The sequence below is a fragment of the Plectropomus leopardus genome, chromosome 10 (assembly GCF_008729295.1).
Source record: "Plectropomus leopardus isolate mb chromosome 10, YSFRI_Pleo_2.0, whole genome shotgun sequence".
NCBI classification, from domain to species: Eukaryota; Metazoa; Chordata; class Actinopteri; order Perciformes; family Serranidae; genus Plectropomus; species Plectropomus leopardus.
The window spans coordinates 27,985,299-28,001,422 of record NC_056472.1 but is presented as its reverse complement, the minus strand read 5'-3'; the positions used below and the strand labels follow the sequence as shown (position 1 = coordinate 28,001,422).

The window sequence follows — 16,124 nt, the reverse complement described above, 5'->3', positions numbered from 1 at the left end:
TTTAAAAATGAAAATTATAAATATAGTTTTTGGACATTTTTTTCCCTAGCTTTGAAAAAAATCCCAGATCCACTAAGTTCTTGCAATTTGCAGAACAGTTCTTCAAAGTTGCTCCTTCCCTTTTTAAACAGGTTTTTAAAAAAATAGACTACTGTCTACTCAGATGTTTAAGGTTTAAATACTTGTAAATACTTGTGAAGGCGTTTGATGTTGATCCAGGTTCCAAAGGGTTAAGTATTTTACTTAATTTGAAAAAACAAAATCTCCTTTGAAACTACAGTACATTTTTCCATGGAAGTATCTCCTAAAACTCTTACAATGAGATTGTTTCAAGTTACAGTACCACTCTGGAAACAGCTGTCTGCTCTTCTCTTCAGGCCAGACGGTGGAGCTGTTGGAGCGGCCGAGCGAGCGGCCTGGTTGGTGTCTAGTCCGAACCACTGAACGCAGCCCCCCACAGGAGGGACTGGTTCCCAGCTCTACACTCTGCGTATCCCACTCGCGCTCCAGTGTGGAAATGGACTGCTTCTTCGGCTCGGGGAAAGGTAGGAAGAGAGTCCAAAGCCACTCTGTACACTGACCAGCTGTTTTGTCTAAGATTATGATTTGGTTTTTAATTATGCCTATAACTTTTTTATATATCCGGTGTAAAAGCAGAGTTTAAAAAGTTTTCTAGAAGACGTAACTTAAACTTAAAACATAGAAATTATAAATGTAAGAGAAAAAACAAGGTATTATACTTAATATAATTATTTATTTGTTCTCGTAATATGCTGGCTCAGGATCAGCATGTTCCTAATGGAGCATTGTAGATAAATGCAGCTCAGTGTGACAATCATTACCTAAGAGGTGCTGCTACAACATCATTTTGTTGATGCAATTTTATTGGCTCCACATTGCTCCCACAGCACACACACTAACCCTAACCCAGAATAAACTGTTGTAAATTAAATATATAAAATATAAACATAGAACAAAGGTTTTTTTGTATAAAAGTTACCATCTATAGCCTTCAGGCTTGTGTGAACTACAGATCTTGTTTTCTGCATAAACTTGAAAACTCAGAGTAAGTTCAAAGTGATACGCACTCATGCGCGTGCACACACACACACACACACACACACACACACACACACACAAACACAAACACAAACACAAACACAAACAGAGGCTCTAATTCTAAATTGTGGATGCTTTCCAGTTCAAATGCTACAAGGTGGCCTGATTGGATGGATTTCAGTCATTATCTAGTTATCTAGGAAAGTTGATGCTCTGATGTTCTTCAGAAAGTTAGCTCAAAGATTTATGAAAATACAAAAATGTGGATTTCAACCACTTAAACTCCAACTCACAAATGATGCCTTTGATGTTTTTCATCGAGCCTTTCTCTTCAGTCAGACAGAAGTAGTTGGATCATTTGAAGTAATCTGGTCTGTATTGACCTCTGTTGGTGAGTTGAGGACATTACAATATAGGTGAAACCATGACACCTGTCCTGCTTTATCTACCAGACCTAAGACATAAATTAAGTCATCATCATGTATAAATCAAACAGATGTTTTGGCACGTGGGGAGGATGTTTTCTCCAGTGTAACATCAGGAAAATCTGGCAAAGGAAGATGTTTCAGAAACGTTGCTGGACGATGAAATGTGGCTTGTAGTGTTCATTAATGTCAAACTTTCCTGAAAACATCAGAAGGCTAACAAGATAATGTTTAGGTATAATATTTGTGTGCACTGAATTTCATGGAATGTTATCCAAATAGTTTTGAGATATATCAGCCTGGATCAGAGTGGTAAAGTGACCAGTTAGCTTCCATGGAGCCACATCATCAGCACAGCTATTAAAAATCCCAAACATATATTGTGCCCATAACAAAGTTCAATAGTCATTTATTAGTTTTTTACCACCAGTGGTGGTTGTTGCTTATTGATGTAATAATGCTGCCTTGGTTGCTCTCCACTATTAAGAACATTGCCCACACTACTGAATTGCATCGTGGGATATTGATGCTGGAATAGCGTTGAGTGTTTGAATACTGTAATATTTCACCTGAAATAGTATGCAGTTTACATACTTTTGGTTTCATATTAAGGTTTCTGACATTCTAAACATCTCTCATACTGTTTTAATCTCAGTTCAGCCGGAGCTTCACAACAAGATAAGTAGAACTTGCAACTACTTGGCAATGTACCAGTTTACACAGTCTGAAAACCTGCCAGTCTACAATATGACTAAACAAGACAGTTCATGTCCTCCATAGTAACAGACTAGTAATAGTACTTTCAGATTTTCACACTCATATTGTAGCTTAATATAATTCGTAGCTTCTTCAATTATGAATGAGGGTATTGATGATAGCGAGATACTTGCTACAGTCAAATTGATTAAAAGCTGATTAATAAGTCAGTGTGTTTGTGTTAAATGCGCTCATACATCGAGGAGCAGCAGCTATCCACAGTCCCACACCAGCACACTGTCAGGACGGGAACCGACATACCTGTCAGTTGTCATGGAAATGGCTCGACAGGGATGGAGGGCTACACGCAAAAACGCCATCTGCTGACAGTTCATCTGACCTGGCCAGCAGGCTTTACCGTAGGCTGATTGGCTAATTGAAAAAGGTGAAATCAGCCCCTAGCAAATTGACAAGTTGAGTCACAGGTGAGCCACACCAATTCACACTGCACACAACTGTTCCCTGCAACGTTCTAAAACTGTAGTGTCTTGTGGCGAATCTTTGGTCTGAACTGGGCTTTAGGTTAACAGGTTAACATGGAATTTCCAATGCAGCCACAGTCTCATTTGTCATGGTTAGCATGGATACCAATATACACACAACTAAAAAATGACAGACATAAAAGACACACACGCACACACACAGATTTGGGTGTTCCTGTTGTGTCCTAAAGAGGGCGAAATGGAGCCGCTGTAATACGTCCTCGCCTTGCTGGTTATAGGTGACCTCAGACTGTTATCACTGCTGGATACACTACGTGCCGATGGTGTGTGTAGATGCCTCATTGTGAGGATACATAAGGCTAAGCCGATTTCACCTCATTGCATCATGGGAGTTTTACTGCATGGTCAAGGTGGATGCTAAAAACAATTAGTCATTCACATTTGCTTAAAGCAGCATCTAGGGTCATGTTTGTTTTGTTACAGAAGAAATCATCAGCAGCAGAGCACACAAATTAACCACACACACACACACACACACACACACACAAACATACATATCCTCCCATCTTATCAGGACTCTCTGAATACCAAACTTTGAACTCACAAACCATAAACTTCCTCCCACCTACCCACACATGCACACACTCAGTTTGCTTTCCTAGTATAACTCAGTTTAGTTTTGTCTTGCTAAGGGATATAAACAACAAGGAAAAGGTTTGTGTGTGTGTGTGTGGGGGGGGGGGGGGATGTTTATGTAGTTACACACACACGCACACACACAGCTCAAGATCAGCTGATTTGCCTGCCGCAGCCATGGTGTGTTTTATGCTCTCACCGATGAAAAGGATGTTTTGTATTTCTGTGGAGAGATGCAAATCAGACCACTACAGCTGCTACACATGGAAATAAACACACAGCCACGTAGACACACATTGAAGAAGCAAACAACATGGGACAGCAGTTGAAAATGAAGATTGTAGTGTGCTAAACAGATAGCTGTTTAAGAAAAAGGTCACAAAATACAGCTGCAGTAGTTGAATCCAAAGTTTTACCGTCTGTTAACTTTGGACAAATTTATTTGTCTGAGGCTCCCTGAAGGCCAACACGGTCATTAGGCTTATTCCTCAAACCATCTACAGCTTTCATCCACTGAGACTCAGTTTGGTGTGGTCATTTCAAAAAAGGGGCCCTGTGTCATAGTTTTGTCATAGTTACAATTTTATATATGACATCATAGAAATCACATTAGCAGGCGTTATTAGGGAAACAACTTGTAAATAATGAATTGGTGTTTCGGCAGAGTGCCGTCAGCCACTAGTTGATTCCACCAGGATGTACTGAACGCTGCCAAAAGACTCTCCTGCCAGCAGCAATTAGACTTTTTAATGTCCTTAAATAAACACTGTTTTTAACTACTGCACTCTCGCATACTGGAATTTCATACACTACATAGTGTTTATTATTGGATATATTTAGAAGTTAGTATTTTTCTTAGAATTAAAAAAAAAAAAATTCGATATGGATAGTTACAGATGTGCTTTTATGTTATGTGTGGTTGTGTGTGGTTAGTTGTGAATGAACTACCATAACAATTGTAATTTCCTGTGAAGGATTAATAAAGTATCTATCTATCCACTACAGTACTTCAACGACCTAGGAAATTTCAATAAATATTAGTGAACATGAACTTCTTTCTCTCAAAGCCAGAAATCAGAGATGTGAGTCTCAAACTTGTGATGTCATAGCTCACATACACAACCAGCTGCAGCGCTTCAGGGGCAGCCACTTCAAAAACACCTTGGCGCAGCGCATTGGGCACAGCATGGTATGCCTGTGGAGCCGGACTTACATAAACTAATCTCCTGTAATCCTCTCGATGCCCTCCCTAAATGTGCTCTTTCTTAAAGACAGAAGCCTTTATGAAAATGTCACTACATGAGAATTCCCCTTTCCCTCTCACATAGTAAATGGCATGATACTCACCACAGGTTCACGACAAGCAATGTCACTCCACACCTCACGCTGAAAAGTTGACAAGATTTTAACTTTTGTGTGCAGCTAAAAACTGGTAGAAAATCGCAGCATAAGATTGTCAGGCACGCCAGGTGCACTGTATCATAAGACACTATGGTTTGTTAATGTTTCGACACATTTTTAGTGAGGCATCTTGGTGCAATCGGGGCCATAGAGTATTAAGTCTGGAGCTGCTTCAGAAATTATGAATGGCTGACTGAGCCTGGTTTTGCCTGGTTTTGTGTTGCCATAGAGTGTTTTTTTTTTTTTTTATATCCATATGAGCTTTATTCTGTTGAAGTTTTCTCAGTTCTGAGGCAAAAAATGTACCCATATACTCAGATCATTCCCAGCTCCAGACTTTTAGCACTCTAGATTTTGATTTTTAGAGAGATATATTCATGTTTACTTATATTTTTGGATAGCCTAAGACCACAGAACTAACAAGAATTAATTTTGATAATGAGTATCCTCAGCTACAACAGTTTATCCTAACCTAAACTGATCTGCTGTCACAGTTAAGTTGTGGTTCTGTTACGAATGAGTATTATAACTTACATCATGTGAAGCAGTTGATAAAATGTGTCAAAAATAGATGTTCTTTCTGTTTTGAGCGTGGAGGGGGAGCTGCAGAAGCTGCAGAGTTGTTGGTATAAAAGCTTGAGCAGAGACAATCTGAGGGCTTCAGAAGCGAAAATATGGGAACACGATAAATTTCAGGTAATGAGAGAAAACACTGTTTGAGAGAAAGCAAACAGCGCAGATACATCAAACATTGTCCTGTACTTCCGTCTTTTACACTTGTTTGTTTTACTTGGGGCTCCAGCAGACAGCTGATCCCCATCCAGTCCCTTTTGATATTGTTTGTGAAACCAAGCTTTATCATCAATATTTCTGCAAACTTCCGTACACAAGGGGATTTTCATCTCCCAGAGGCTGTCTGACACCTAATTTAGGGCAAAATGATCAAGCCTCTGCAAAGCATTTCACAATATTTTGCTGTGCAGTGTGAATTCAGCAGCATGTCAGTAGCAAGGCATGCAGAGCTTTATCACATGTATCACATGTGCAAACATGTCACACTTTCAATGTCAGCCTCACAAGCGTCACGTGATTCCAGGGAAGGGATGGTGTAAATGCAGAATTAGGCAGAATCTGTGTCTTCTGACTCAACAGTGAACTGGCTGAGGCAGATGGGTACTTAATTAACTGTCCTCTATTTGTTAATGAATGAGTCAAATTGTTAATTAACCCTAAAGAGCTAATTAAGTGGGCTGGATATGAACTTCTGCTGATTTCTCTCAAGCCACAGCCTTTTCCCTCTTTCTGTCCTGTTTTTGTGTGTGTGTGTGTGTGTGTGTGTGTGTGTCTTGGGTCTTGTGACTCCTCTGTAAAGTAGGTCTCCTTGTCCTCACTGAAAGACTGTGAAGACATTGAAGCTCTAAAGTTACCTGAACTGATAATCAGTCTCGGTGGAGTTTTTTAAGTCACTGAAACAGATAGAAGTGAGCGCTGTAAAAGGCCGTCCACATTGACTCATCACCTGCCTGAGAACCACACCTCACTCTTCTGGTTTTCTTATTCCTTCTCTGCACATCATACAGTGGTAACAGATCATCAATGTCCATTTTCTGAGGCTGCCAATACCATGTGAGTGTGCACCTTGTGCTTTACACCACTGTTGACAGAACGATTTGTTCATAGCGTGAACGCTCACATATTTATCATTATAAAAATCTTTCTTGATGTTGACGCCTCTGAACTTTTCTATCAGGACTTTCATCACTGTAATCATAATGGTTGATAGCTTTCCATCTTGCTTCTCTTTTACACCAACAAAGCTTGTCCTTTTATTATGATTTTTCTGTGACTTGAGTTTGACTTTGAGGTTGTTTTTTTTTACATTTGAGCTCACAGTTAACTACTGAATACAATACTACAATACTTTACCATAATAGAAGTAATCTGTAGATTAAATTGACAAAATAAAAATAAAAAATAAATAAAATCACATATGAAAACTGTAAACCTGTCCATTTATACTCATACACACCATGCATACATTTAACAAGCCATAAAAATAGCAATATGGAACACCACAGCATTATACAGCCAAAGAACCTCAGAAAACCCCTGTTGTAATTGGAAAAACAGGTATTATGAGACTGGAATAAGTTGTATCTAACTGCTGCTGTGGTATGTAGTCATAGCTGCAGTATTATTTCCTGTATTTCTTGCTGTAAAACATCAGCTGAAGTACACTGTATAAAATGGGACACTGCAGGGAAACAGAGCTGCTGGAAGCACTTTATCTAGGCTAAGTGCATGTGTGTTGTCTTACCTGCTGCTGCAGCAATCTTCACAGTGCTGTGACAACAATGTAAAGGACACAGCACCACAGGGTTAAATACAGAGAGAGAAGTTTTAATTTTTTATCACCTCTTTTACATTAAGTAATTTTGTTACCTTAATAAACTATATTATGCTAACAGTGAAACTTTTTTGAAGTTGTTGAGGAGATTGGTCACATGTTGGTCTGTTTACAAAAATGTGTGTTCAAAAAGTACTTAGACATGAACTGTACTTAAAGGACATGAACTGTCTTGTTTAAATCCTTGGAAAAACATAATCGTCAGACCATCATTGTAAATATTTCCTGTTGACAGTGTTACAGTATGATTCCAGCGAAAAGTTTTACATACTGCTCGTAAACAAATATTATATGCGTCACAACCTAATGTCTTGTCATTTACTGGCATGCGCTGGAGCTTCAAATTCTCTATGGTAACGATATTGATGAGAAAAATATTAGGGGATCATGTTTTGTTTGGCTTGTAAGAAACACTTTTGAGGGTCTATACACTCATTGTAGTCATTAATGCATGCAGTGGTGGCTCAGAGCTTAGAGAAGCAAGCTTTTGACCAACGGCCAACAATAAAGGACGCACTGCATTTTGTTTCTCATCAGGGTTTCCCACCTATTCATTTGTTTGTGGCAGCCAGCCAAGATTAAAACATCTGCTGCCATAAATAGTTTTTCTATTTTTTGTGCTCGGGGGAGACCAGAGGGGAATCAGCATGTTTACATGGCAACATAGCAACGCCATCCCACCACCATGGGTAGGACAGTGTTACCAGCTGTTAGCACCAAGTGAGTTAGCTCCGCCCTGCTAGTGCGTAGTTCAGGACAGTGGCAGCAGCTAGCCAAGCAGTGGGGACCAAAGGGTGATCAGTGCAGTAGACCATTTTTCTGAATGTTAACATGGCTAGTGGGCTGTATATCAGCAAAGCCAACACAAAATTTAAAAAAGGCAAGACAATTTCACTACCTCTAAGTAGCACTTAGAAATGCGACCCTAAAGCTCACCGAGTCAATAGAGTCAAAGTCTACAGGGAAAGCTCCTCTTATGTTTCACATCATTTTACATTTTTCCTTTAAAAATATCTGGTTAGTTACCAGTTAATGCATGTGTCAATCTACCAAAGGCAAATTAACTGAAAGTTTTTTCTTGTGTTGCGTTCAGATGCTTTTGAAACCCTGAGCAAATTGGTTTTACTTCTTTTGAGGAAAAAAGGCAATTGCCAACTTGGCAAGAAAATGTCCCAGAAATTGGCAAGTAATTCTTAAAATGGTGACATTGAAATACCTAAAAATTAGTTTTTTAAAAAAGAGAGGCGGTTGATGAGAAAAACATTATTTACAATAAAAGTGATTTGAAATTGTTTTACAGAAAGAATATAATAAAATATTTAAAATAAATAGATTTAAGAGAAGAGAAGAGCACTTTGTTAAGTCATGCTTGTTTTGTCCTTTGCTTTTTTCTTTTTTTTTCTAATTTTCTCATTTATTTCCAGGTTCAGGTATTTTATTTTATATTTTTGAAAGAAATCTACCAATATGCTCAGCTTTCAAAGGGTTAAAGCAAGTTAAGGTGAAGCGAAACATTTTTTTTTCACTCATAAATGTTGCAGCTCTATCTTCTGTATTACTGCCCTATTTAAAGTCCTTGCAGCAATTCTACATAGCAGGTGGACATATATACAAGTTGCCAAATGCCAAAAAGCCATTAGTTCAACAGACAGATAAGGCCGGCAGTGTTACAAAGTCGATTTCTGAAAGGGGCTTAAGACACACTTTTCTTCCGTTTCTTTTCTCCCAGACACACACACACACAGAACCACACACAGTGCTGGAACCCGAGTCCCGGCTCTCCACAAAGGAGAAAGTAGACCTCCACAATAATTAACAAAGACTTCTGTTCCAGACGACTGAACTGAGTACGGGAGGGAGAGAAACTCTACAACTATGTCTGTGAAAGACAGACAAGTGTGTGTGTGTGTGTGTGTGTGTGTGTGTGTGTGTGTGTGTGTGTGTGTGTATGCTCCTCCTCCATCTCCTCCTCCTCCCACCTCATTTGCTCTCGCTCTCTCTCTCTGGTGAATGTCAGCAGTTTGGACTTGCAGCTCGTGGTGTACACACACTCTCCCAGTCAGTCAGTCAGTCTTGTTAACAAGTTTGTTAACCAGTTAGTGCTGGAGTCAGACAGCTAAATAGAAGTGTGTGTGAGACAGAGTGGTGTGTGTGAGTGTAGGATGTGTGTGTGAGGGAGGATGAAGCGAGGCCGGCGTTGCTGTGGATGGATCCTCGCCCGCTGCTGCTGCTGCTGCTTCAAAGGCACAGGTTGGGATCAGATGTGGAAACACACAGATAGGAGTGTGCGTTAAAGGGGTGTGTGTTGGCATGTCTGTACGTTGTGTGTTGCTTGCTTTACAAGTTAGGACGTTTGTGCGTGTGCTGAGGAATGAAGCAGAGAACAGGTTTCTGGCTGCCAGCATTCTCAGCCCATCTCAGCTGTGAGAGGGGTGTGTGTCTGTGTGTCTGTGTCTCTGTGTGTCTGTGTGTCTGTGTCTCTGTGTCTCTGTGTCTGTGAGTGACTGAATGAAAGTGTGGTAGACAAGCCAAGAAAATGACAGAGAGGAATTCCTGTTCTTTTCATTTTTCATTTTTATGTGTTCTGGTGCCACTGGAAACTAATTTGAATTGAAAATGAATTTTGAAACAGGAAGTTGTGTGTCACCAGACAGACAGAGATAGAAAGAGAACGAGAGATGAGAGAGGTTGACTGGCAGTGAGAGAGACATAGAGAAGAGGACAGTTTCTTTCTTTGTATCTGGAGAATCAGATGGTGGATTGTGCAATGTGTTTTCCTGCAATTTAGTCAGCCGCTGCACAGGGTGTGTGAGTGTTTGCGTGTGTGTGTGTTATAGTGTAGAGCAGGTTTTGACAGAGCCCTTTGGTCAGTATCAAAGGATTGGCACTGACTGCACAGGATTCATCATAGTAGTCATTTTCTTAATTTCTCAATCACTGTCACTGTGGTTTCTACTGTATTTCATTCAGAGTTGTTGACCGCGTCATGACTGTTTCCCAGACTGCGTCTGTTTGTCGCCAGGTTACATTCAGACACATGGTGACTAATACACTGTAAAAGTGGGGAAATACCACACTATCAAGCTCAGTCTTTCAGTCAAACAGAGACAAAGAGTCAAAGCAGGTCTATCCATCCTGCCTTAGTTGTAGGTCAAACACAATTAATATATATTTATAGCTATAGATGCTAGTCAGCTCTTTAATGAATGAAAAACATAATTTTGATTTTACAGATTTTTTTTCCATTTTACAGAATTTGGTAAAGCACAAACTTGAAGGTTGAGGTGCCAGTTCATTTGGGTCTTCTAGACTGGGACTGTGAGGTTCATTTGAGAACAGGTCTGTGGTTTGTTTGTTTTGGTGGAGAGGTCCATGGTTGTTAAAGGTAAATAAGTAACAGGTTCTTTTTAGGGAGAGTATTCATGTCAATATTCCTACTAGGAAAAAAACGTAATTTGGTTGTTTAACCTCTTGGAGGCAGGTGAATGACTTTTCTCTCAAGTTGGGCAATAGAGTTGGTTGTGTATTGTTTGAAAGATATGTACTTCAACACTGAAGGTCAATCACAAAAATCATTTGGGTCATTTCAAGCCCAATGCCTAGAATAAATGTTGCTGTTGTACATTGCTGCAAACCTACAGATATTTTACATTTGTGTGTTTTTTTTGTTGTGGACATGTTGTAACTTAACGTTTCAACAATGCTGTGGTTAATGTGTGGTTTAGGCTCGTAAAGCATTTGATTATGATTAGGAAAAGATCATCATTCAGCTTAAAACTACTGGTTATGGTGGCGCGATTCCCTCTGGAAACGCAACAAAAAACAACCGTTTTTGGTGGCACTGTCCCTGGTGGAAACACTGCTGTACACCCACATTTGGTGGCCAAATATCCAGTCAAAAAGCTGTGGTGACTTGCTAAAGAAACACTTTAATCATGCTGATGATACATAGGAATTGTACAAATGTAGAAGACTCTTCACTGGGCTGTTTCAAAAGGCAAACAACTTATTTGCTTGTTTAGCTCTTGGTAAGCCAACTTATATGAAAAATGCAACACAGACCGATAGATTCATCATTTGGCCCCAGCAGTTGTATATATCTCCATCATGGAGGAACAGTGGAAATAGTTGGTGTTCAGATTTTAATGTCCAACACTGTGCAGCTACAGTCATGAGGTTTATGTCCCTACAGAAACTTAAATGTATCTTTTGGAATGTGTTATTCTACTTTTAATGGGATGATTTGTGGTGTAATGTATAAGGTTTACTTAATTGCAGTGTATCTGGTTTTAGGGGTAACTAAAAAAAAGTCAATGGACTTCAGCGGATAGAAAGTGAAAATTGTGATTTTGGTGCAGATCTGAATGAAATATGTTTTGAAAGATATCTTTTATAAATGTGACAGTTCAGTACAGAGAGTTCCAGTTACCCCTCGCTCATTTTAGGCAACTCCATTTACTGTACATACTGTCAACCAATCAGTGCACTGAAGGAGGCTAAATTTTTGAGTGGTTTTACTGTGGTGACCAGCATTCTGGCACAACTGCAATTTAGACAGTTGTGTGCTTCTTTTTTTGGGGGGGGTCAAGAGCTGAAAATCACCTCAAGGATAAGGACTACTGTCCTCCATAACTGATACCTTTAAGAGCACATGTAAGGTGTGTGTGTGTGTGTGTGTGTGTTTGCAGGTTAGCATGCAGCTGCAGTTAGCTAAACGTTAACTCTTCTGTGTGTGGAGAGACAGGGGACTTTGGCCCTAGAGCCTCTGAGCTGCAGGCTTATGTACAGAATGGCATGCAGCTGAACTGGTTACACTGATTTCAGTGATACCAAAACTTGATGTGATAAGACTTGACGTGATACCAAATACTCAAACTGTATAAGTAACTGTCTCAGAGTTTGGAAAACAGTTTCATGTCTGTGTGCACCAGAAGGACAAGTGCTGCTGATTCCAAGTTTGTAAGGGGTCGTTTACATGGCAACGATTCATGCATGAAACTTTTGTTACAGTTTGGCTTTTCCTTCACATGATGACAGTGTTTTGGGGGCCTGAAAACACAAACTTTTGAAACTGAGTTCCAGAGTGTAATCTTTTGAAAACACAACCTCTTCTGTTGCCGTGTAAACAGGCAATGCGCAGATCCTGTGAGAACAGTGATGTCGCAGCCGCACTTTGCACATGCACATGGTGTTCTGAGGTTTATCATAACAAAGTTACACTGCAGACTACTGGCCTTATGTGCTTTTTACAGCGTTTTTGGTTGTTTTTGCAGATTCATGTACACTATGATCGTTCTCAGAATGTTATCATATGAGCGCAGATTGTTTTAAAAATGCAAAGAAAAGACTTTTCTGTTTTTAGTTGAGCAGTTCCTGTCTAAACGTGGCCTTCATCACATTTATAAATGTCACATTACTGCATTGGCGTTAAAGCTCAGCTGGTCAGATTGGTGTCCGTGATGCATATATTAAAGCATGCATCTACATGTGTATGAACTGTACACAATATCTAATTAATTTTTTTGATCAAGACTCTGTGTTGAAGAGGAAGGAAGAAGTTGTTGTTGACATTGCATGTTTTATTGCATGTTTTCCTGATAAACACACATATACACACACACACACACACACACACACACACACACACAGAGGCACTTTCTCACGCACTCAGACAGTGGCCGAGTGATTAACTGGCGTGTAAAGTGATCCTTCGTTCTGTCCATTACCCATTAAACCTGAAGATGGGCAGGAAACTACTCTGACCCTGAGGAACACACACACACTCATACACATACACAAACACAAACACAGTCTCTTAGCAGACATAATGGACTGAGACAGCATTAGCCAAGTCTTTGCTTCACTGCTTCATCAGCTGTGATTCAGTGTGTTCAGACTTGTCTGTCCTGCAGCTCAATTTTAAATCAGAACCAAACTGATTTTTATAATTAATGATTTTGTTGAGTGAAAGAGTGTCAAAATATACTGTTTTCTAATGGATTTTCATAGAAAGATTATTCTGTATTTGGTCATATTCTTTTTAGGCAGGGTTAGTGTCTCACACAGGATATCGTCTGTCACTTGCTGCCTCTCTTCTTGTGCTTTCTGTTATCCATAATTTTTAAAATTCCCATTTCTACCTTTAACTAATCTGACCCTTCTCCACACTTTGTATCAGCGCTGCATAAAACAGCAACTTTGAAACTAGCTGCTGAGATGTCTTAATGTTTCCTGTGACATTTTCTTTTGCATTGATTTAGCCATTTTAATGCAGCATTGACTTCTCCAGTAAAACAAGTTCCCTTGTGACACTATTGCAAGGGTACTATAGCTGCATCCTGCACTTAGTGCCCCCAAAAGACGACTGTGGTTCGTTTTTGATAAATACAAACAAATCAGAGTTTTTTTACCCTTAGTGCAGAATCATGAGGGGTTCACAACTTGCACAAAGTGAGATGGGTCTGACTAGTCCTAATACCTCCACTACTGTTGACGATGCTGCATGAATACTGACAGTGGTATTTGACTCAGTGCAGAATTGAATCATATATAAATTGACATGGAGAGATTGAGAGAGGAGGAAACATTGAGAAGATTATAGAGACAAAAAAAGTCCTCTCAAGTCAGACATGAAACTTGTTCATATGAATTATGTGTGTTTTGCTACTATGTCACAAGCCCTTTATATAACCTCCTGGTATTATTGTATAGTTTTGCAATGCTGCTGCTTTGAAGACTTGATTAAAGCTCCTTTTTATCTCTATAGCTTCCTTTGATCTCGGACCATAGGGACTGTGTGTGTTGGTGTGTGTGTGTGTGTGTGTGTGTGTGTGTTGTTTGTATCCACACTGCAAACATTTTCATGTGAAGTCTTAATAACCTTTCTGTTTGCGTCTCCATTATGCCATGTTATGACATCTGCAATAACATGTAATTTGACTGTGAAGAGAAGAAGAGAGAAGAAAATTAAAGTGGCAGTGAAATATTTTTACATCCACTAAATCTACAGTTTATTTACATTGAACAGTTGTCTGTGGGTTCAGTCTCTCTAACGACATTAATTTTGTTGATGCATATGATTCCAAGCCTCTTATACATGTATACAGGTTTCATTTATTTATTTTTCCCGTGGATAAACAAGTATTGTCTGTTGTTGGAGTTGCACCCTAATAATTGTTAGGATTTTGGTTTGCATTATTAGTGTGGTTGTGTGTCTTGTTAAATATGTAAGGCACAGGAGAGCGAAAGAGGGAGTGAGAGAGGTATGAGAGGAATGTCATCTTCCCAGATTACTGTCACTTCCTGTCATTGACAAAAAAGCATGATGGGAGGAGCGCAGACGGGCACAAGAAAAGACAACCACAGTGTTAGTACTGCTCACATACTGTATTTGCATATGCTGTAGTGTACCGTTGTTCTTATTCTGTGCCTTCTTATGTTCTTTTCAGTTGCCAGAGGAAAATGTTGACATCTTATGTTTCTGCAAACTACAGATGCATTCAATTTATATGTTTTATACAAATCATATCAATGTTTCATTTTGGGGGTTTTTAGCAAGTCATTTTTGCATTTCCAGCAGCTTTTAAGCCACATGTGATTTTTTTTTTCAGCAACCCATCCAGGGTTTGGAAATGAACTTTTTTGTCCACCTGCCGCTGTGGCTGATGGATTTCAATATCTACCAGCCATTCCCAATCCTGGATCCATCGCTGTGTTTCTACTAGGCATAGTGCCACAACAAGTGGTTGAGACACTGCTGCTTTTCCTGCCAGGATTTGTCACCAAAAGCAGATATTTTAAGGCAAAACAAGATCTTTTTCTAACCATAACCAGGTGGTTTTTGTGCCTCAACCTAACCACACATTACCCACGCTGTTTTTAAAAAGTAAAAAAAAAAAAGAAGTTTTGAAGTGAGGCAAATGTAAGTTATGTAACCTATCTGAGGTTTGCAGAAACATACAATGCCAAAATTTTCTTCTGCTGATTATGTTGTCAAGTTTACAGGGAAATAACACAGATTTTGTCATGCAAATTCCATCTGATTTAACTAGTTAAGACAGATAGTTAGAGATAACTACCTGGACTGTTTAATTAACTTACCTGGAATCTCATGTATGTGTCGAGCTTTAATTCTCTCTTATAAATAGAGCCATTCATAGATGAAATGTGTGTGTGTAGTGTAATAACAGAATGACAGTGTGTGTGTGTGTGTGTGTGTGTGTGTGTGTGTGTATGTGTGTGTGAGAGAGAGAAAGAGAGACAGAGAGGGTAAGACAAAACTCTGTTGTGTTGCATTCAGAACGATGGTTTGGTATCTACAGACTGTTGGACGTCAGATCTGTCTGTGTGTGTGTGTGTGTGTGTGTGCGTGTGTGTGTGATTAAAGATAGTGAGTGATGGGGATTTTAACAGTAGACAGTCTGTCTTTCTGTCAGCTGCTGAACAAAAGCGTCCTTGTTTGGTCTCACCTGACTTTGGCCCTGACACTGCTGTACTCTTCAGTACACACAGTATTCAGTATTACCCCACTACAGTGCTAACAATCCCTAACTATCAGTTCTCAAATGAGCGTTGCTCTGGACTTCACTTAATGATGGCTGATGATGACCACTTCTGTTTATAACCTTTTCTGCCAACTGCTCTATAGCAGAAAGTGCTGTGTGTGGCTTTGTAAAACTGACTGGAGTACTATGAAAGAACATTGTTGTGTTGTAGTGGATGTTCAGCTACCAGTATCAGACAGAAGATAAACTAAAAACCTGGAAATCCAAATCAGCAATGATAGCCTGTTTTTTAACTCGTTGAGTGCCAGCTCTATTATATAATGGAAAGTGCCTTGTGCCAGCTTTACTGGCCATTTTAAGTCATCTTTCAGGACCCACAGAATATTTTGTACAAAGACTCTGAAAACACCAAAATAGTTTTTTTTCCTAGCATTTTTCAAATGTGCTTAAAAAGAGGTGGATGGAAGCACCCCACAGAATGGGATGCTCTCTA

The 16,124-nt window shown here is 39.5% G+C and overlaps 1 protein-coding gene across 1 annotated transcript in view; it reads left to right on the top strand.

The window, feature by feature from the left end:
• Window positions 1-16,124, top strand: part of LOC121948995 (kalirin-like) — a 70,792-nt gene that overhangs the window by 25,468 nt on the left and 29,200 nt on the right. Inside the window, exon 11 of the mRNA XM_042494579.1 lies at window positions 378-545. Within this exon, the coding sequence (XP_042350513.1) occupies window positions 378-545 (168 nt within the window). The remainder of the gene's footprint in view (window positions 1-377; window positions 546-16,124) is intronic.